A 14,985-nucleotide genomic window follows, 5' to 3' on the forward strand; every position below is an offset into this window, starting at 1 on the left:
GAGCCAGAGTAAAACCCAAGCATTACTGGGTGTGGCCCAGAAATAAACAAAAGACAATGCACATAATCTACAGGACGCCAGGGAGTAATTCCTGAGTGCAGAGCCAGGAGTAATTCCTGAACATCACCAGGTGTGGCCCAAAATCTGAAACACTGAAAAAAGAAACACTGAGGTTTGAGAAAGTCAAGCGATTTATCCAAGAATACAAAATCCTGGCACCCCTAGTAGATTAGACAGAGTGCCCAGCAAGAGACAGGTGGCACACTTAAACAAGGTAGTGTGTGTATTCATCAAATGACTAAAAATCCCACGGCTCTCTCTCACCACCTGCGTTTGGTGGTCTCAAGCCACTTCACCACCCGGGACCACCGATGCCAAGGGCAGATGAGGGAGGAAACAGGGGCCAAGATGGTTGGTGATCAGTTGCCATTTATTCCATTCTCCCCACTCCCTGTTCCAGTCTCACTAAGCTCCCCATTCCAGTCTCCTCCTGTCTCCCTTGCTAGTCTCTCAGTGCTTGGACTCTCTGTCCTGGTCTCTCTAGTCTCTTCCAACTTCCTCTAATCCTTGGTGGTAGCAACCACACCCAGGTCTGGTAGCACAATCAATATAAGAAAGCCCTTCCTGCAGCCAGCAGATCAGTTCAAGGGTGAAATACCACCTAGGTTTATCTTCATTCCTTAGTCCAATAACCTTTTAAACGTTCATCTTAGTTCTACTTCTTAATATTAGTCATTTTGTATGGACACAGTAAGCTTGTAAATGGGCTTTCCTGGGGACATCTTGCTATAGATCCCAGACTACAGTGCTCAGGCCAGATTAATCTTTCCTAACCCTGGCAGGGTCCTCATCCAGTTGATAACTCTTTGGATCATGACTGTGCTCTAAATTTATAGTTAAGTATTATGGCACTTGGCCTGGCCTGTTTCGATGCCAGGTAGTTCACAGTTTGCCCTGGGACCATCCAGTCCCTTGTCAGGACCCTGATTTTGGGATGCTAGGAACTAATGGCAACTGAGGCTTAAGCTGAAGAAAACAGATGCCCAAGAGTGAGTATTATTCGGAGTCAATTAACTCCCAAGTAACAAAAGCATCGAATTAACTGTCTTCCTGTGTCTATACAAAAAGGACACTGTTCTAAAGTAACTATGCAAAGGACATAAGAGAAGAGAAAGGCAATATTTCACTTACACATACAAATCCAGTGTCCTTAGAAGGATCTGACTTTCCAAGTTAACAGAGTTTGATTAGGGAATAAAGTTGTTATCTTTTGGATCATGACAGAATTTGTCCATGACTATGCTCTTAACTTATAGTTAAGTATTACAGCACTTGGCCTGGCCCATTTCAGTACCAGGGTAGCTCACAGCTTGCCCTGAGTCCATCCAGCCCCTCATGGGACCCTGCTTTTGGGGTGCTTGGAAGTAAAGGCAACTGAATTAACTATGCAAAGGACATAAGGCAAAGAGAAAAGCATAATTACAAGTTAACAGGGTCTGATTAGGAGATAAAGGTGATTGACCAGTTTGGGAAGCAGAGCACCAAGAAAGAGGTTATAGATAAACACAGAGGAATGGGAGTGCCTCGGAAGCACTGTGATGGGAGAAACCCAATAAACCTAAGCTCCTTGTGGCAAGGCAAAAAGGACAAACCAATGTTATCCTACAGTAGTGAAGGAAGCATTTGTCAAGGTCTGGGCAAGGGTGAGTTAAGGACTGTAAAACACATAAGGACTGACAAAAGTGGGGACCATTAGGCTTTTGTGGCTGCAGACAAGAACATCTGGGGGAATGAGAATCTGAAAGGATTTGGCAAGAATTCTGTGACCCAATGAGAGGGGAAACTGAGAAATTAAACTTCCCAAACTCTCCTTATATCCTCTGACATGTTAATATGCTCAAGTGGCCAAACTCAGTGTTAGGCCAAAGGCACATGTGTGGTACAGTTCATAAAGGTGAGTCTCCTTTAAGAGCAGGAAATTAATATAGCTCTCTTTCCACCCTCAGATTGTACATAATGAGCACCTCAACACATGAGATAAAAATCTCCAGGTTGTAATTTTGAAAGAAAGGTGACAACCTTGTGTCAAAACACCAGGCTGTGTGCATGGTTTGGGATGAAAATTTCTGAATCATCACAGCAGATGAGAGCAGACTCCTTTAATCTCAGAGCTCGCTGCAATGTAGGTCCTGGGAACACAGGCACAGGAGAGCATATAATGTTGATATGGACTGAATGTGCTCCCCTAACTCCATTCTTTGAAATCCTTACCCTCTACAACCGTCCACCCTCATTGTAAAAGGTGGAGGCAGTGGACACTAATTGGGCTATGAAAATGGAACCTTCAGAAATGAGGTTGGAACTTTATCAAAGACATGAGATGTGCTTTCTCTCTTTCTGCTCTCTACCAGGTGGAGATACCACAGAAATTAGCAGTCTGCAACTCTAGAGCAAGTCTTCCCCAGAGCTCAATCTTGCTGACACTGTTATCTAAAACATCCATCCTCCAGAAGCATGAGAAATACAGTTTTGCTGTTTATAAGCCACCACACTAGGATACTTTATGTTATGACACACACTAAGACAGATGGTGTTTACTCTGAGCCTGGCCAGCTTTTGTGAAGAAGCTTCAAGGTAGTCCTCTTTAAATTTATCACATTCTAATGCCTCGAGTAGAGAGGACAAGTAAAGAGAGGCTGCTAAAATCTCAGGGCTAGGATGAATGGAGACGTTACTGGCGCCTTCTCAAGGAAATCAATAAACAATGGAATGATAGTGATACAGTGAATGCCCCAAATCTGGGAATATATTGTGTGGCAAAAAAAGTGAGAGGATGATTAAAATTAGTGACTTTAAGGGGTTAGAGAGACAGTACAGCAAGCAGAGCCCTTACCTTGCATAGGACCAACCCAGGTTCAATCTTTGGCAATTCATATGGTCCCGTGAGCACTGCAAGGAGTGATCCCACAAGGTAGAGTCAGGGATAGTCCAAGAGCATTGCCAGGTGTGGATCAAAAGCCAAAACAAAGGGGAACTTTGAGATGGGAGAATTGACCTGGATTATCCAGGAAAAGCCAACCTACCCACAGATTTCCTTAAAGGCATTCTAAGCTTCAGAAAACAAGAAGAATGGTAGCAAGTTAGGGATTCAAACCCCTTTTGCTGCTGCAGTTGTTTGTTAGAAGAAAAGAAAACAAATCTAAGTCCTTACATCTTTTTATTATGAGAGAAGGCCACTCAGTCTTTACTTTTTTTTTATTATTATTGAATTACCATGAGATAGAGTGTTACAAAGCTGTTCATGTTTAGGTTTCAGTCATACAGTGTTTCAACCCCCATCCCTCCACCAGTGCACATTTCCCGACACCAGTGTCCCCAGTTTCCCTCCCATCACCCCCACTTCCCTCTACCCCCAGCCTGCCTCTATGGTGGGTGCTTTTCTTCTCTCCCTCTCTCTCTCTCTCTCTCTCTCTCGGGATACACACTTATGGATATATGATATTTAACAATAAAATGTCGGAGGACTCAAACACCAATCTTTAGCCATCAGCTTTATTCATGCCCTAGGGAAGAAGCTGCCTTCAATCACCTTCCCACATTACTTAAGAGTAGACTTGATACGTTGCATTGCTAATTTAAAAAAATACCTCTGCCTCATCACTAGAGTTTTGCTTTGTGTAGCAATGAAATATTTAGGAGAGAGTAAATGGACTTTCAAAAACAGTCCCAGAGGGCCGGAGAGATAGTTCAGAAGTTAAGGCACTTGCCTAGCTCAATCCTGCTTTGATCTGCAACACCACACATGGATCCCTGAGCACTCTCAGGTTTGACACAACCCTCACTTCAACTCTACTCAGTGAGAAAGAAAAGAAAAACAGTCCCAGAGCAAGTTGCCTAATTCCTGACTACATGTAAGTAGAAAAATGGCAAAAAGCAGAAAGCCAATCATATGTCATTGGCGTGCATGTATATGCGTGCGCGCACATACACCCACCCACCCACCCACACCCCCACATCCCCCACCACACACATGTTTCTGCATAAAGGTAATTGCTTACTTCTACACTAAATAATTATGGGGTCTCTGATTAATCCATAGTCACCAAGGAGATAATAACGTTTTTGTGTCCCTCAAATACAAGTAGACTGTAATTGCTTACTGCAGTCACAGAAAGTATAAATTGATCCACCTGTGCCCAAAGAATAACAATAAGGAGGATCACAGGAGGTATTGGTGCACTCATGATATCCCAGTATTTTCATTAATTCTTCTCTTGTTGTATGTATCAATGTATCCCTTGGTTCTTCAAGTGTTCAGAGGTGAAATATCACAAGAACTTTACACGGAGGTGCTCAGGGGTTACTCCCTGCTCTGTGCTCTGGAGCTGCTCCTGGAGGAACCATGCAGTACCAACAGAGGAACCCATGTCCCCTGCATGGGAGGGTGTGCTCCAGGTCTGTGAGCCATCTCTCTAGCACAACAGTCACAGGAAGGAGATCCTAACATGTTAACACATGCCATGTCTTCAACACATGATTCATGCCAGAGCAAACTCCTTTCCAGATCATTTCTTCAGTTTTGTGAGTGACAACATCTGAGTAAGAATCAGACTTCACAGGGTTATACCTTTAGTTTACTTCAGAGGTGATCTATGAGTTTGAAGTCCCAGGATTGTAGATGAAAAGAAATTTAGGTTACTAGGTGACGTCAGTGCTTGCCACAAGGGACCTGAATGTTGAGTGACTGACTAGGCCAACGTTATAGAAAGAAGACAAGAAAATAAGCTGCATTCACCTTCTTCAATTTTTTTTAGATGTTTGCCTCTTTTTAATGTGGTTGTAAATATTAGAGCCTTACTAACACCAAACTGAGACTCATATTGATATAATCAGATGGCAAAAATTTAATTCTATATTGCATTTTATATTAAATACTTTTTTATTTTTGCTTTTTTTGGGTCACACCTGGCGATGCACGGGGATTACTCCTGGCTCTACACTCAGGAATTACTCCTGGTGGTGCTCGGGGGACCATATGGGATGCTGGGAATCAAACCCAGGTCGGCTGCATGCAAGGCAAATGCCCTACCTGCTGTGCTATTGCTCAAGCCCTGCATTTTAAATTAAATACTTTTAAAGAATAAAAGGGTAACATTTTTAATAAAAAAATTTTAAAAATTTTTTAGAAAGGTAATTTTTTTTACTGTTTTTCAACATATGTATAATGCAGTTTTGACAGCACTACCCAAAATCATCAGGAATGTGTTCATTTTAAGAAGCAAAAAACTGAAAGGCAAGCTTAAAATTATTATTTTTTAATTTATTTTTTAATTGAGTTACTATGAGAACAGTTACAGGGCTTTTAGGATCGTGTCTCAGTCATACTATGCTCAAGCACCCATCTCTTCACCAGTGTACATGTTCCACCACCAATAACCCCAGCATACCCCCCTCCCACTCCCCCTCTGCCTGTGTAGCAGATGATTAGCATTTTACTCTTTCCTTACTTTGATTACATTCAATTTTCGACAGGAAACTCACTATCATTATTTGGTGTTTCACCCCCAACAGTCAGACCTGTCAGAATGGCATCATTAGATTGTATGTTTTCTATTGTTGGTAACAAAGAGCATATGATGTTGCACAGTTGAGAAGCGGCCGCCCAGATTTAGAATTCTGGAATTAAGTCCAGAGGTATTTCTGCCAGCAGCCGCTGCATTCCGAGATTGGTTTCTGTGGTGCTGGGATCATGGCTGTTCAGGAGTGGAGGAGCTGTCCATGGGCGGCTGCTTGGGGTCTCATTTGGGCAGGAGGCAGGGCCGGTTCTGCCTCCCCCATCACAAGATTTCCTCATGCATCCCGTCCAATCACTGCAAACTCCTAACTCTCTGTCCAACTGATTTTGAACGGTGGCGGTTGCCAAGCTGTCCCGGGCGGAAAAGGCCGAGGGAGAGAAACCCTTCCCCTCCCGGGGCTGCACGGGGCCGTAGCTTAGTTCAGAGTCCAGGAGTATATCTGCCAGCAGCCGCTGCGTTCTGAGATTGGTTTCTGTGCCTCTGGGATAATGGATGCTCAGGAGTGGTTGAGCCATCCAGAGCATATATTTTGTATATCAGGAAAGGTTTGGAGATGTCCCAGTCCCGCATACCGGAGCCGTGTTAGTAGAAGCTCAGTGTCGCCGGGGCTCCATCTGGAGAAGGAGTGCTGGCTGTACCTTCCCCGTCTGGCACCCCGGTGTTGTTGGCTCGGTCTGGGGTCCGGAGCATTCTCCGGCCTGCAGTGCTGTCCGAATGGCCCGGATTCTTCACCAAGCTTAGAAATATTTTTTAAAAATAAGAGTTTATTTAGAAATATCAAAGGAATTGCAATTTAGGACACACAAATTCTTGCAAGAGATAGGTACATCTGTTGAGGGTTTTGGATAGTCTATATTTATGAATATGGTAAAAGAGGAGAGTTTAGTCTGTTAAAATCAACATCAGAATCAGCTCTGAATTTTTCCTGAAGAAAATATAAGGCTAGTCATTTAAGTAAATCTTAGCTTCATCCATTTTGAGACAAATTCAATCTGGGTGACTTCTTATCTGCTTTGGAAACCACAGGTGAAGTTCTCAAAGCTTAAAAGGAAGAAACCTTTGAGTAATGGTATATCATTAACAAATTTCCAATACTCTAAGCAGTCACTGTGAAGAATAAATGCTCATTGGTTTCCTGTTACATAAGCTGCTTGTAATTATATGTTTTTGACTCTTGTTCTGTTTTGACTTGTTTTTCTTGACTTACACACTGTTCTCTTGGTGGATGTATAATAAACATCTGTCAATCATTATTTTGGTGATTCATTAGTTTTGCTTTAGCTATTTCTGAGCATTTGGCAATCCCAAGCTACAAATTTATGAGCTTAAGAATGAGAGATTTTTGGTGCATGTCCATGGGTAAAGATACTTTTCATTTCATATGAAGTGGGTATTTACAGAAAAAAAGTCTCTTTGTACCTGACAATATTATTTTCCTTAGGGTACAAGTGATATTTTCCATTGTAGATCTTCTGATTTCTATTTTGTTTTGTTTTGTTTTGGCTTTTTGGGCCACACCCATCGATGCTCAGGCTCAGGGGTTACTCCTGGCTCTGTGCTCAGGGATCACTCCTGGTGGTACGCAGGGGACTATACGTGATGCTGGGGATGGAACCCAGGTTGGTTTCATGCAAGGCAAATGCCCCACCCGTTGTACTACTGCTCCGGGCCTTTCCAATTCTATTTTACATGGAATTTCTTTCACAAATATATAACAATTTCCTATTTCTCACAAAATATCACATGATTTTCTCGATTGATTTCTATGCCAAAAATGTCCTATTAAAATATCAGGAACCAGAAAGGACCCACAATGGGCTAGAGCACATACTTTTTATGTAAAATACCTGGTGTGTGCTCAAAGTAAAATTCAAAATATTAAACAAAGGTACACATGTGAAACATGAAATTTGCCACTACACTAAAAGCTCATCTTTGGCATTGTCCCAGCTGATGTGTTCTGTGAAATTTCTGCAAGTTCCATTTCTAGGTTGTATTCCTAGATCCATTGGCCTGTGTATTTGCACAGTATCTGTCTTCTGTTTTTCAAAGCTAAGTCCACTCCATCTGCAATACTTCTTTTGCTCAAAGTGGGCTATAGGCACCAAAGTCTGAAATACTGTGAAGGGAGTGGCAAGCTGAGCCTGGGATGGGATGAGATGATGCATCAGGATAACAACTCAGCAAGGACACCCACTGACTTTGAAAATGAGAACAGAGTTAGTCTGGGCAGGCTCTGCCGATGGCTGGTCAATATTTCAATCTAGCAACCTGGTAATTGCTACATAAGAAAGATGGAAAATATAAAAGACAATACAGCAAGTCCAGGGCCTTGTAAGGTGTTTGCAGGGAATAGTCATTGGAAGTGGAGGCCATGTGGCCATTCACCTGCAGGAAAAGTTACGCTCTTGCTGGACCCCTGGGAAGTCCCGCCGATGCTCTGCAAGAGTCATGAACCTGGTAGCATTAGCAGCTGTGGGTAGCACTTACACTAAGGCACTTACCTTTTTAGTTTTGATCTTGATTTTTGTTTTAGGGCTCCACTGGTGATACTCAGGGCTTACTTCTTCTTCTTTTTTTTCCTTTCAAGTGCTTTATTCTGCTACAGAATAGTCAAAACGAAGATGGTAAAGCTTTGTGGTTAGTTTAAATTATACACTCTGTAGATACTATACCAATTTTAAAAGTTACACATAGACCAAAGATGTCCATCAGTTCACCGGACACTCCAGCTGGGTCGCTGAAAACAAATCAGGCAAACGTGGAAAGAAAATCCACCTGTGCAATTTACAGAGTTTACTGATGGGCACATTGCACTCCTGGTCCATGATGGCTGCTGCTTTCTTCACCAGAGCTATCATTATATGCTTCACGCCTCTGACCACCTCCTGAGCCCCTAGTGCTGTCAAATTCCTGAAGCTCTACCTCCTCTGTTTCTCCAATTATGTTTGGAACTTCTGGTCTAGATGGCAGAAGATCTTCTAGTTCAGAAAGTTTATCTGGGTTGATCCAGTTGTTTTCAGGAAACTGCACATCGAATTTTATGTAAGGATCACCTTTTTCAAAAGGATTATGGTACTGTGGCATACCTTCAGCTTGAACTACACGAACACATCCTGGTTCAATTACTTTGCCAGGAGGGTATTTTACCACAATTTGACGTCCATCAAGGTGTTTAAATGTGAACTGAAATCCACACCGTGCTTCAACAAGTCCTATCTTATATGTCATGTGCAAGTCATTCCCATCTCTCTGGAACACCTCATGCTCCTTTTCCTGAAGCAAAAGAACAACGTCTCCTGGTTCCACTCCTGGGGCCTGGTCTGCCTCCCCAGGAAACGCAATTCTCTGTCCATGTTTCATGCCTTTGTCTACATGAACTTCAAGAATCTTGACTTCTTTAATCACCTTCTTCCCTTCACATTTTTTTTAAATAAAAATTTTATTTTATTGAATCACCACGTGGAAAATTACAATGCTTTCCGGTTTAAGTCTTAGTTATACAATGCTGAGACAACCATCCCTTCACCAGTGCCCATATTCCACCACCAAAAAAAAAAAAAAAAAACCCAGTACACCTCCCATCCCTCCCCCCTTCCCTCCCCACTGATAAATTTCACATTACTTTCTTTTTACTTTGGTTACATTCAATATTTCAACAAAAACCTCACTATTATTGTTAGGAGTTCCCCATTAGAGTCAGACCTGTTGTTCCCTTCACATTTTTTTGCAACGGTCTTTTTCATTAATTACTTCTCCTTCTCCATTACAGTCAGAACACACAGACTGCATCTGTTGCACCGTTCCTGGAGCCAGCTGTCTGACCGTGATGCGTACACCTCGACCCCGACAAGCACTGCACTTCTGCACAGCTCCAGACTTTCCACCTTGGCCATTGCGTGCACTACAGAGTACATTCTTGCTAAGTTGTAGTTTGGTTGTCTTGCCATTATGCAGAGCTTCTAAAGATACGCTGAGTGGGTGCATCATGTCTTCTCCTCTTCTTCTGCCCTTTCGACTTCTACTTTGATCACCCATGAAGCCAAATAATCCCCCACCAAAAACGTGAGAGACAATGTCATCCATTCCACCTCCTCCGCCACTGCCTTCCCGAAGACCCTGTTCTCCATATCTGTCATATAATTCCCATGTTCTGGGTTTGATAGTACTTCATGTGCAACGCTTATTTCTTTGAATTTGTCTCCAGCATTTGGATTCTTTTCAGGATGGTATTCCTTGGCTAACTTTCTGTATGCCTTCCTCAGCTCGCTCTCGCCGGCGCCCGGAGGGACGCCCAGAATGTCGTACAGCTTCGTGTGGGCCACGTTCACCACGGCAGCCGGCCTGGTAACACTGGAGGGCAGGAAGGCGGCGGAGCTGACTTCAGGGCTTACTTCTGGCTCTGCACACAGGGAACATTTCTGGAGAAGATATTCCTGAGAAAGGGACCATTGGCTTTATGTTAGAAAATAATATTTCATAAACAAGGCCCAAATATCTGCATTCATGCATTAAAGATTGCAATAAAAGCTCTATGAATATAAAGAAAAGCACCTGACCCAAACCAGAATATTCAATATAAATGAAATGCTAATTATTATTGAAAAAAACCTACAAAATTCCTTCATAAGCTTAGAGTAAATAGAATTTATTAACCTAGTAGAAAATAGCCGTGAGTGAATGCCATGCTCAGTACCCGGTTCTAGAAGTTTATTCTTAAAAGACAATTCTTTCATGCTTCTTTCAAAACTGGTTTTAAACTTTTTGTTAATTGATTGATTGGGGGGCTACTCCCAGCTTTGTGCTTGACTGGGCAGGATGCTCCAAGCTGTGCTCGGAGGATCATGTGACGAGAGGGATGGAATCAAGGCCTCCTACATGGAAAGGATGTGCTCGGTCTACTGAGCTTTCTCTTGCCCACTGCAGAAGTACACGTCACATAGCTCCCTAAGTAGCTGTAAGGTGAAGTTAGGGTTGAGAACCAAGGAGAATCATGCTTGCAGGCAGCATTCTCCAGTGGAGCTCTGGAAGTGCCCCAGTCTGCATGGAAACAGGGTGAAAACAGGTTGCTCCAGATTCTACCTTTCCTGAAGCCTTGATAGTACCACACTATGTTGGGTCAAAATTGACTGCATATTCCCCATACTCTCTCTCTAGTTTTAGGAATTCTGGCTTGCAACACAGACACTGAGAGGTCATCATGTTTGGTCCATTATCTACTTTCAGCATGCATCTTCCCATCCCAACTGGTTCCTCCAGCCATCATTTTCTTAGTGATCCCTTCTCTATTCCATTTGCCTTCTCCCCTCCACTCATGAAGCAGTCTGCCACAGAGGCAGTGGGAGGGTGGGGAAAGGGGGTGTATACCGGGGATATTGGTGGTGGGGAATGTGCACTGGTGGAGGGCTGGGTGTTTGATCATTGTGAGATTTTAACCCAAATGTGAAAGCTTGTAACTATCTCACGGTGATTCAATAAAATTAAAAAAAAAAAAAAGAAATGACTGCGTAATCATTTAGAAACAACTTTAGAGAGAGTTGTTTTAACTTAATTTAAACTTAGCTTGACAGAGGGAGGATGTATTTGTTTAATCTCAGACATCTGGATCTTTCCGGTTATATCTCTTGGCTAAAGAACTGTTGACGTTTCACCCAGCCAGTTCCTTCGTTTCATTTCTCGAATTGCCTGTGGTTTTAAAGCTAAGGTGATAAGTGCGTTTAGAAGGTGAGATCTGGATGTGTCTCCAAGCAGATACCTAGATGCTTAAAACAGCAGTTTCTCATTCGCCACTGATTAGTTATATAAGCTTCAAGTTTAACGTTAAACCTACGGAAGCAATGTTTATAAATAGAATAGCTGGAACATTGAAGTGAATCTGATTTCAAAACACCATCTTAATGAAAAAAAAATCAGGAACAAAATAAACATCCTTCACATATTTATTGATAGGGAAAGTCACCCTTTGTGAGAGCAGGCAGAGGCATTGTGGTGTCATTTGTAATTCTGGCAGAATCAGCACATTCTCTCCTCCTACAGGTTAGAGCTCCATGTGTTCATTCATAGTGACAGAAACAAATGTCATTCCAACCTCCCTCTCAGCATGAGGACTCCAGGGTATAATGCTGGTCTGCTCCCTTGCTGGGGGATTGCAAAGCTTAATTAATGTTTGCCAAGCACTTGGAGAACCATATATTGGAATTACTGTGCAATTGCAAAAGATTACTGTGAGGGGAAATGATAGTAAAAGTTACTGGAAAAGGAGGAGAATTTAATTGGTAAATCTTATGCTTTACTTTGAAAATTATATCAGACAGAAGTGAATTGACTTTGAAAGTACCCAAGAATAAAAAGAGTTATCTTAAGAATAGTGGTAGATATGAGGCGTTTGCCTTGCACACGGCCGACCCGGTTCAATTCCCAGCATCCCATACTGCCCCCTGAGCACCGTCAGAAGTAATTCCTGAGTGCAGAGCCAGGAATAACCCCTGTGCATCACCAGGTGTGACCCAAAAAGCCAAAAAAAAAAAAAAATAGTGGTCTATAAATCCAAGGTATTGTGATTACTGGGGTGATTCAATTTAGTTTAAATTCAAATTAATAGTACAAACCTAAACAGCTACACTTGTTATAAAAATTATAATCTATTTGTATATGATATTTGTTTCTTTAAAAAATTATGCATTAGGAGCTTTAGTTTTCAAGTCCAACCAGAACACTTGTCCAGCCCCATCTCCCAGACACAACAAGATAATTTGATTTATTTTGAAATCTTTCCTATTAGCTTTCGAATGTTGGTCTGAGCCACATATAATTTCTTTGAATATTTCTTAGGAAACTTCAGCAATGTAAAATACATTTCCTTTTCCTTTTCTGAAGTAAGCCACTGAGACAAATTTATATGTACGATAGCACAATTTCATAATCATGTAACTTAAAGTGATTTTCTTTCCCAGTCCATTTTATGGTTAAAAGTTAATCTTGTCCATTGATTACCATTTCTGAGCTAATGAATGAAGTGGTGCCATTATTCTGTCCACTTTGTAGAACACAAGATCTACAAACACCAATTACTGTACGGCTCAGGGCTTGAATGGTCATTTGTTGAGCTGCCCAGTTCAAGACTGAGATTGCTCATACATCAAAGCAACTCTTGCTTCACAGTCAAACTAACAGAAACTATAATCTAGATTCCAAGTGTTAGTACCTAGTGTATGCCATGGACAACATCCTGACTTCACAAAAAACAACTGGACCGCAGCAAGAACTAGGAATGCTGACAATTTTCTTAACAGAAAGAGCTGTTGACTAAAGTATGCTCTGGGTGTTGAGGACTTATGGTCAATCACAAGATCTAAGTTCATTGGAGGAGATAAAAATAAAAAAAGGTGTCTCCATGAAAATATTTTGTTGATTGTATTAGGAAGTGAGGTATTGGGTAAGGCATAGAAATTAGGAACCCTTGGGGCTGGAGTAACAGCACAGAGGGTAGGGCATTTGCCTTGCATGTGGCCAACCCGGGTTCGATTCCCAACATCCCGTATGGTCCCCTGAACACCGCCAGGAGTAATTCCTGAGTGCAGAGCCAGGAGAAACCCTTGAGCATCGCTGGGTGTGACCCAAAAAAGAAAAAAAAAGAATTAGGAACTCTTGACATCAAATCAAGATGTTGCATAACTTGAAGACCAGATAACTCAGAAATAATACTATTACCGTGCACTCTGGTTCTTATCCTCAGCCAAACTCAGAAGCAAGGAAGCAGAGAAAAGGCCACATTCAGAAGAGTTTTTTATTGAAAAGAATAGAAAGAAGGAAAAGAGGGCAGGAAAACTCCTGTAGTCGGGAAGGGATCTCCTAACAGAATTCCTGAGGAGGATTAGAAAACCTTCCTCTCTTTTTTATATCTTTTCAACTAGGGGAGTGGCTGAGTGAGCACTTTTTGCTCAAAGCAGGCAGACGGCAGACAATAGTTGTATGTTCAGATAATGCTTTGGTTGGTCCAGGTGATGGGAGACATTCTGAGGCCGTCCTCATTCTATCTTTATATACTGGAAATTACTTTCTTTTGGGTCATTATTTCTAATCTCACCCTGCCTAGTCCACTTTATCCTTATATCAATACCATACACAAAATGAAGGAACAGAAGTCTATGTAAGACCAGTAGCAGGTTCTCCTGTGGGGATGAGAGCTGACAGCTCATTTGTGTGTATTGTTGCTCTATAATACTGCTTTGATGAAGTTCTCACTTCTGCTCACAACCTTGAATACAGCGGAACACACTCTTTGATAAGACCAGATAAGGTCAGATAATGTTGAATTTGATCTGAGCATCATACTATCAGAAGCAACAATAGCAAAGAAACCATCCTCCATCCTCTGATCCTTTTGTATTCTGAGAAAAGTCTTATTACTAAGGACCAACCTGCCCTTACCTGTTCCCAGAAAACACTCATCTCCACAATGACTTGCTAGTTTTATAAAATTTCAAGTTTGGGGTCCAGAGCCTTAGCTCAAAGTTCAGACTGCATTCTTTGCATAGAGGAAACCTGGGCTCTATGCTCAGCACCACATAGTCCCCCAAGCCCCACCAGCAGCAACCCAGAGCACAGAGCTAGGAGAAACCCCCAAACCATAGGCACAACTTCCCGCTCCCCTTCACAATTAAAAAAAAAACCTTCCATTTTCTTCCTCTCTTTGAAACCATCTTTATTACTGAATGTTCACCCTATTTCAAATGATTGGGAAAATCTCCCTAATTGATGTATTTTGTCTTTTAGAAGCCAAATTTCTCACAGAACACTTTGTGGTCTGGCTGCAGGCTCCCCTCTTAGCACTTACTCCACAGAGCTGAACTCCAGCCTGTTGTCTACTTTCCGATCATCAGCACCACATTCCCTTAGGTTTCTCTGACTTCGCAAAAGCTTAGCCTGCCTGAGCAAAACTCCTTGCCCACTCTCTTCCCCAGAGATTCGCCAATCTCTCTTCATCCTAAACTGAGCTATCAGTGTCTTGGAGAGAAGCCTTTCTCTTCACCCTTCCCCACTATACCCCCACATGCCCAACTCACAATTTTGTTTGTCTGTGTTGGAAGGTTTATCATACCAACTTGGATATATCGTGTTAAATGTCACATTTAGTTAACTTACCATGACTAAAACCCTTTTTGACTGAGCTATGCTGTACGTGATAGAAGGTACTTGGTAAGTGTTGGACGGGGGCCACCTGCATGAGGAAGGGTCATAGGTGTGGAATGGATTGTCTGATAAAAACTACTTCTGTGCCATCTATGTGGAAATGAGAGTCACTGCTGTTCTGATTTGATGGATAGCACTCACCCTTTCCAGATTGGAGACCCTAATTAAGTGTCGAAAGGGACTAAATTGCAAAGCGTGAATTGTCTCTTAATTAAAG

General features: G+C 42.1%; 1 protein-coding gene across 1 annotated transcript; it reads right to left on the reverse strand.

Moving 5' to 3' along the window:
* Window positions 1-8,317: 8,317 nt before the first annotated feature.
* On the reverse strand, window positions 8,318-14,561 carry LOC101558399 (dnaJ homolog subfamily A member 2-like). Its single transcript, XM_055128977.1, is given in 4 exon segments — window positions 8,318-9,005; window positions 9,306-9,724; window positions 9,727-10,031; window positions 14,413-14,561. Coding segments are annotated over 4 exon segments (1,506 nt in total). The 3' UTR covers window positions 8,318-8,372.
* Window positions 14,562-14,985: the final 424 nt, after the last annotated feature.

The sequence above is a fragment of the Sorex araneus genome, chromosome 1 (genome assembly GCF_027595985.1).
Source record: "Sorex araneus isolate mSorAra2 chromosome 1, mSorAra2.pri, whole genome shotgun sequence".
In the NCBI taxonomy this organism is placed as follows: Eukaryota; Metazoa; Chordata; class Mammalia; order Eulipotyphla; family Soricidae; genus Sorex; species Sorex araneus.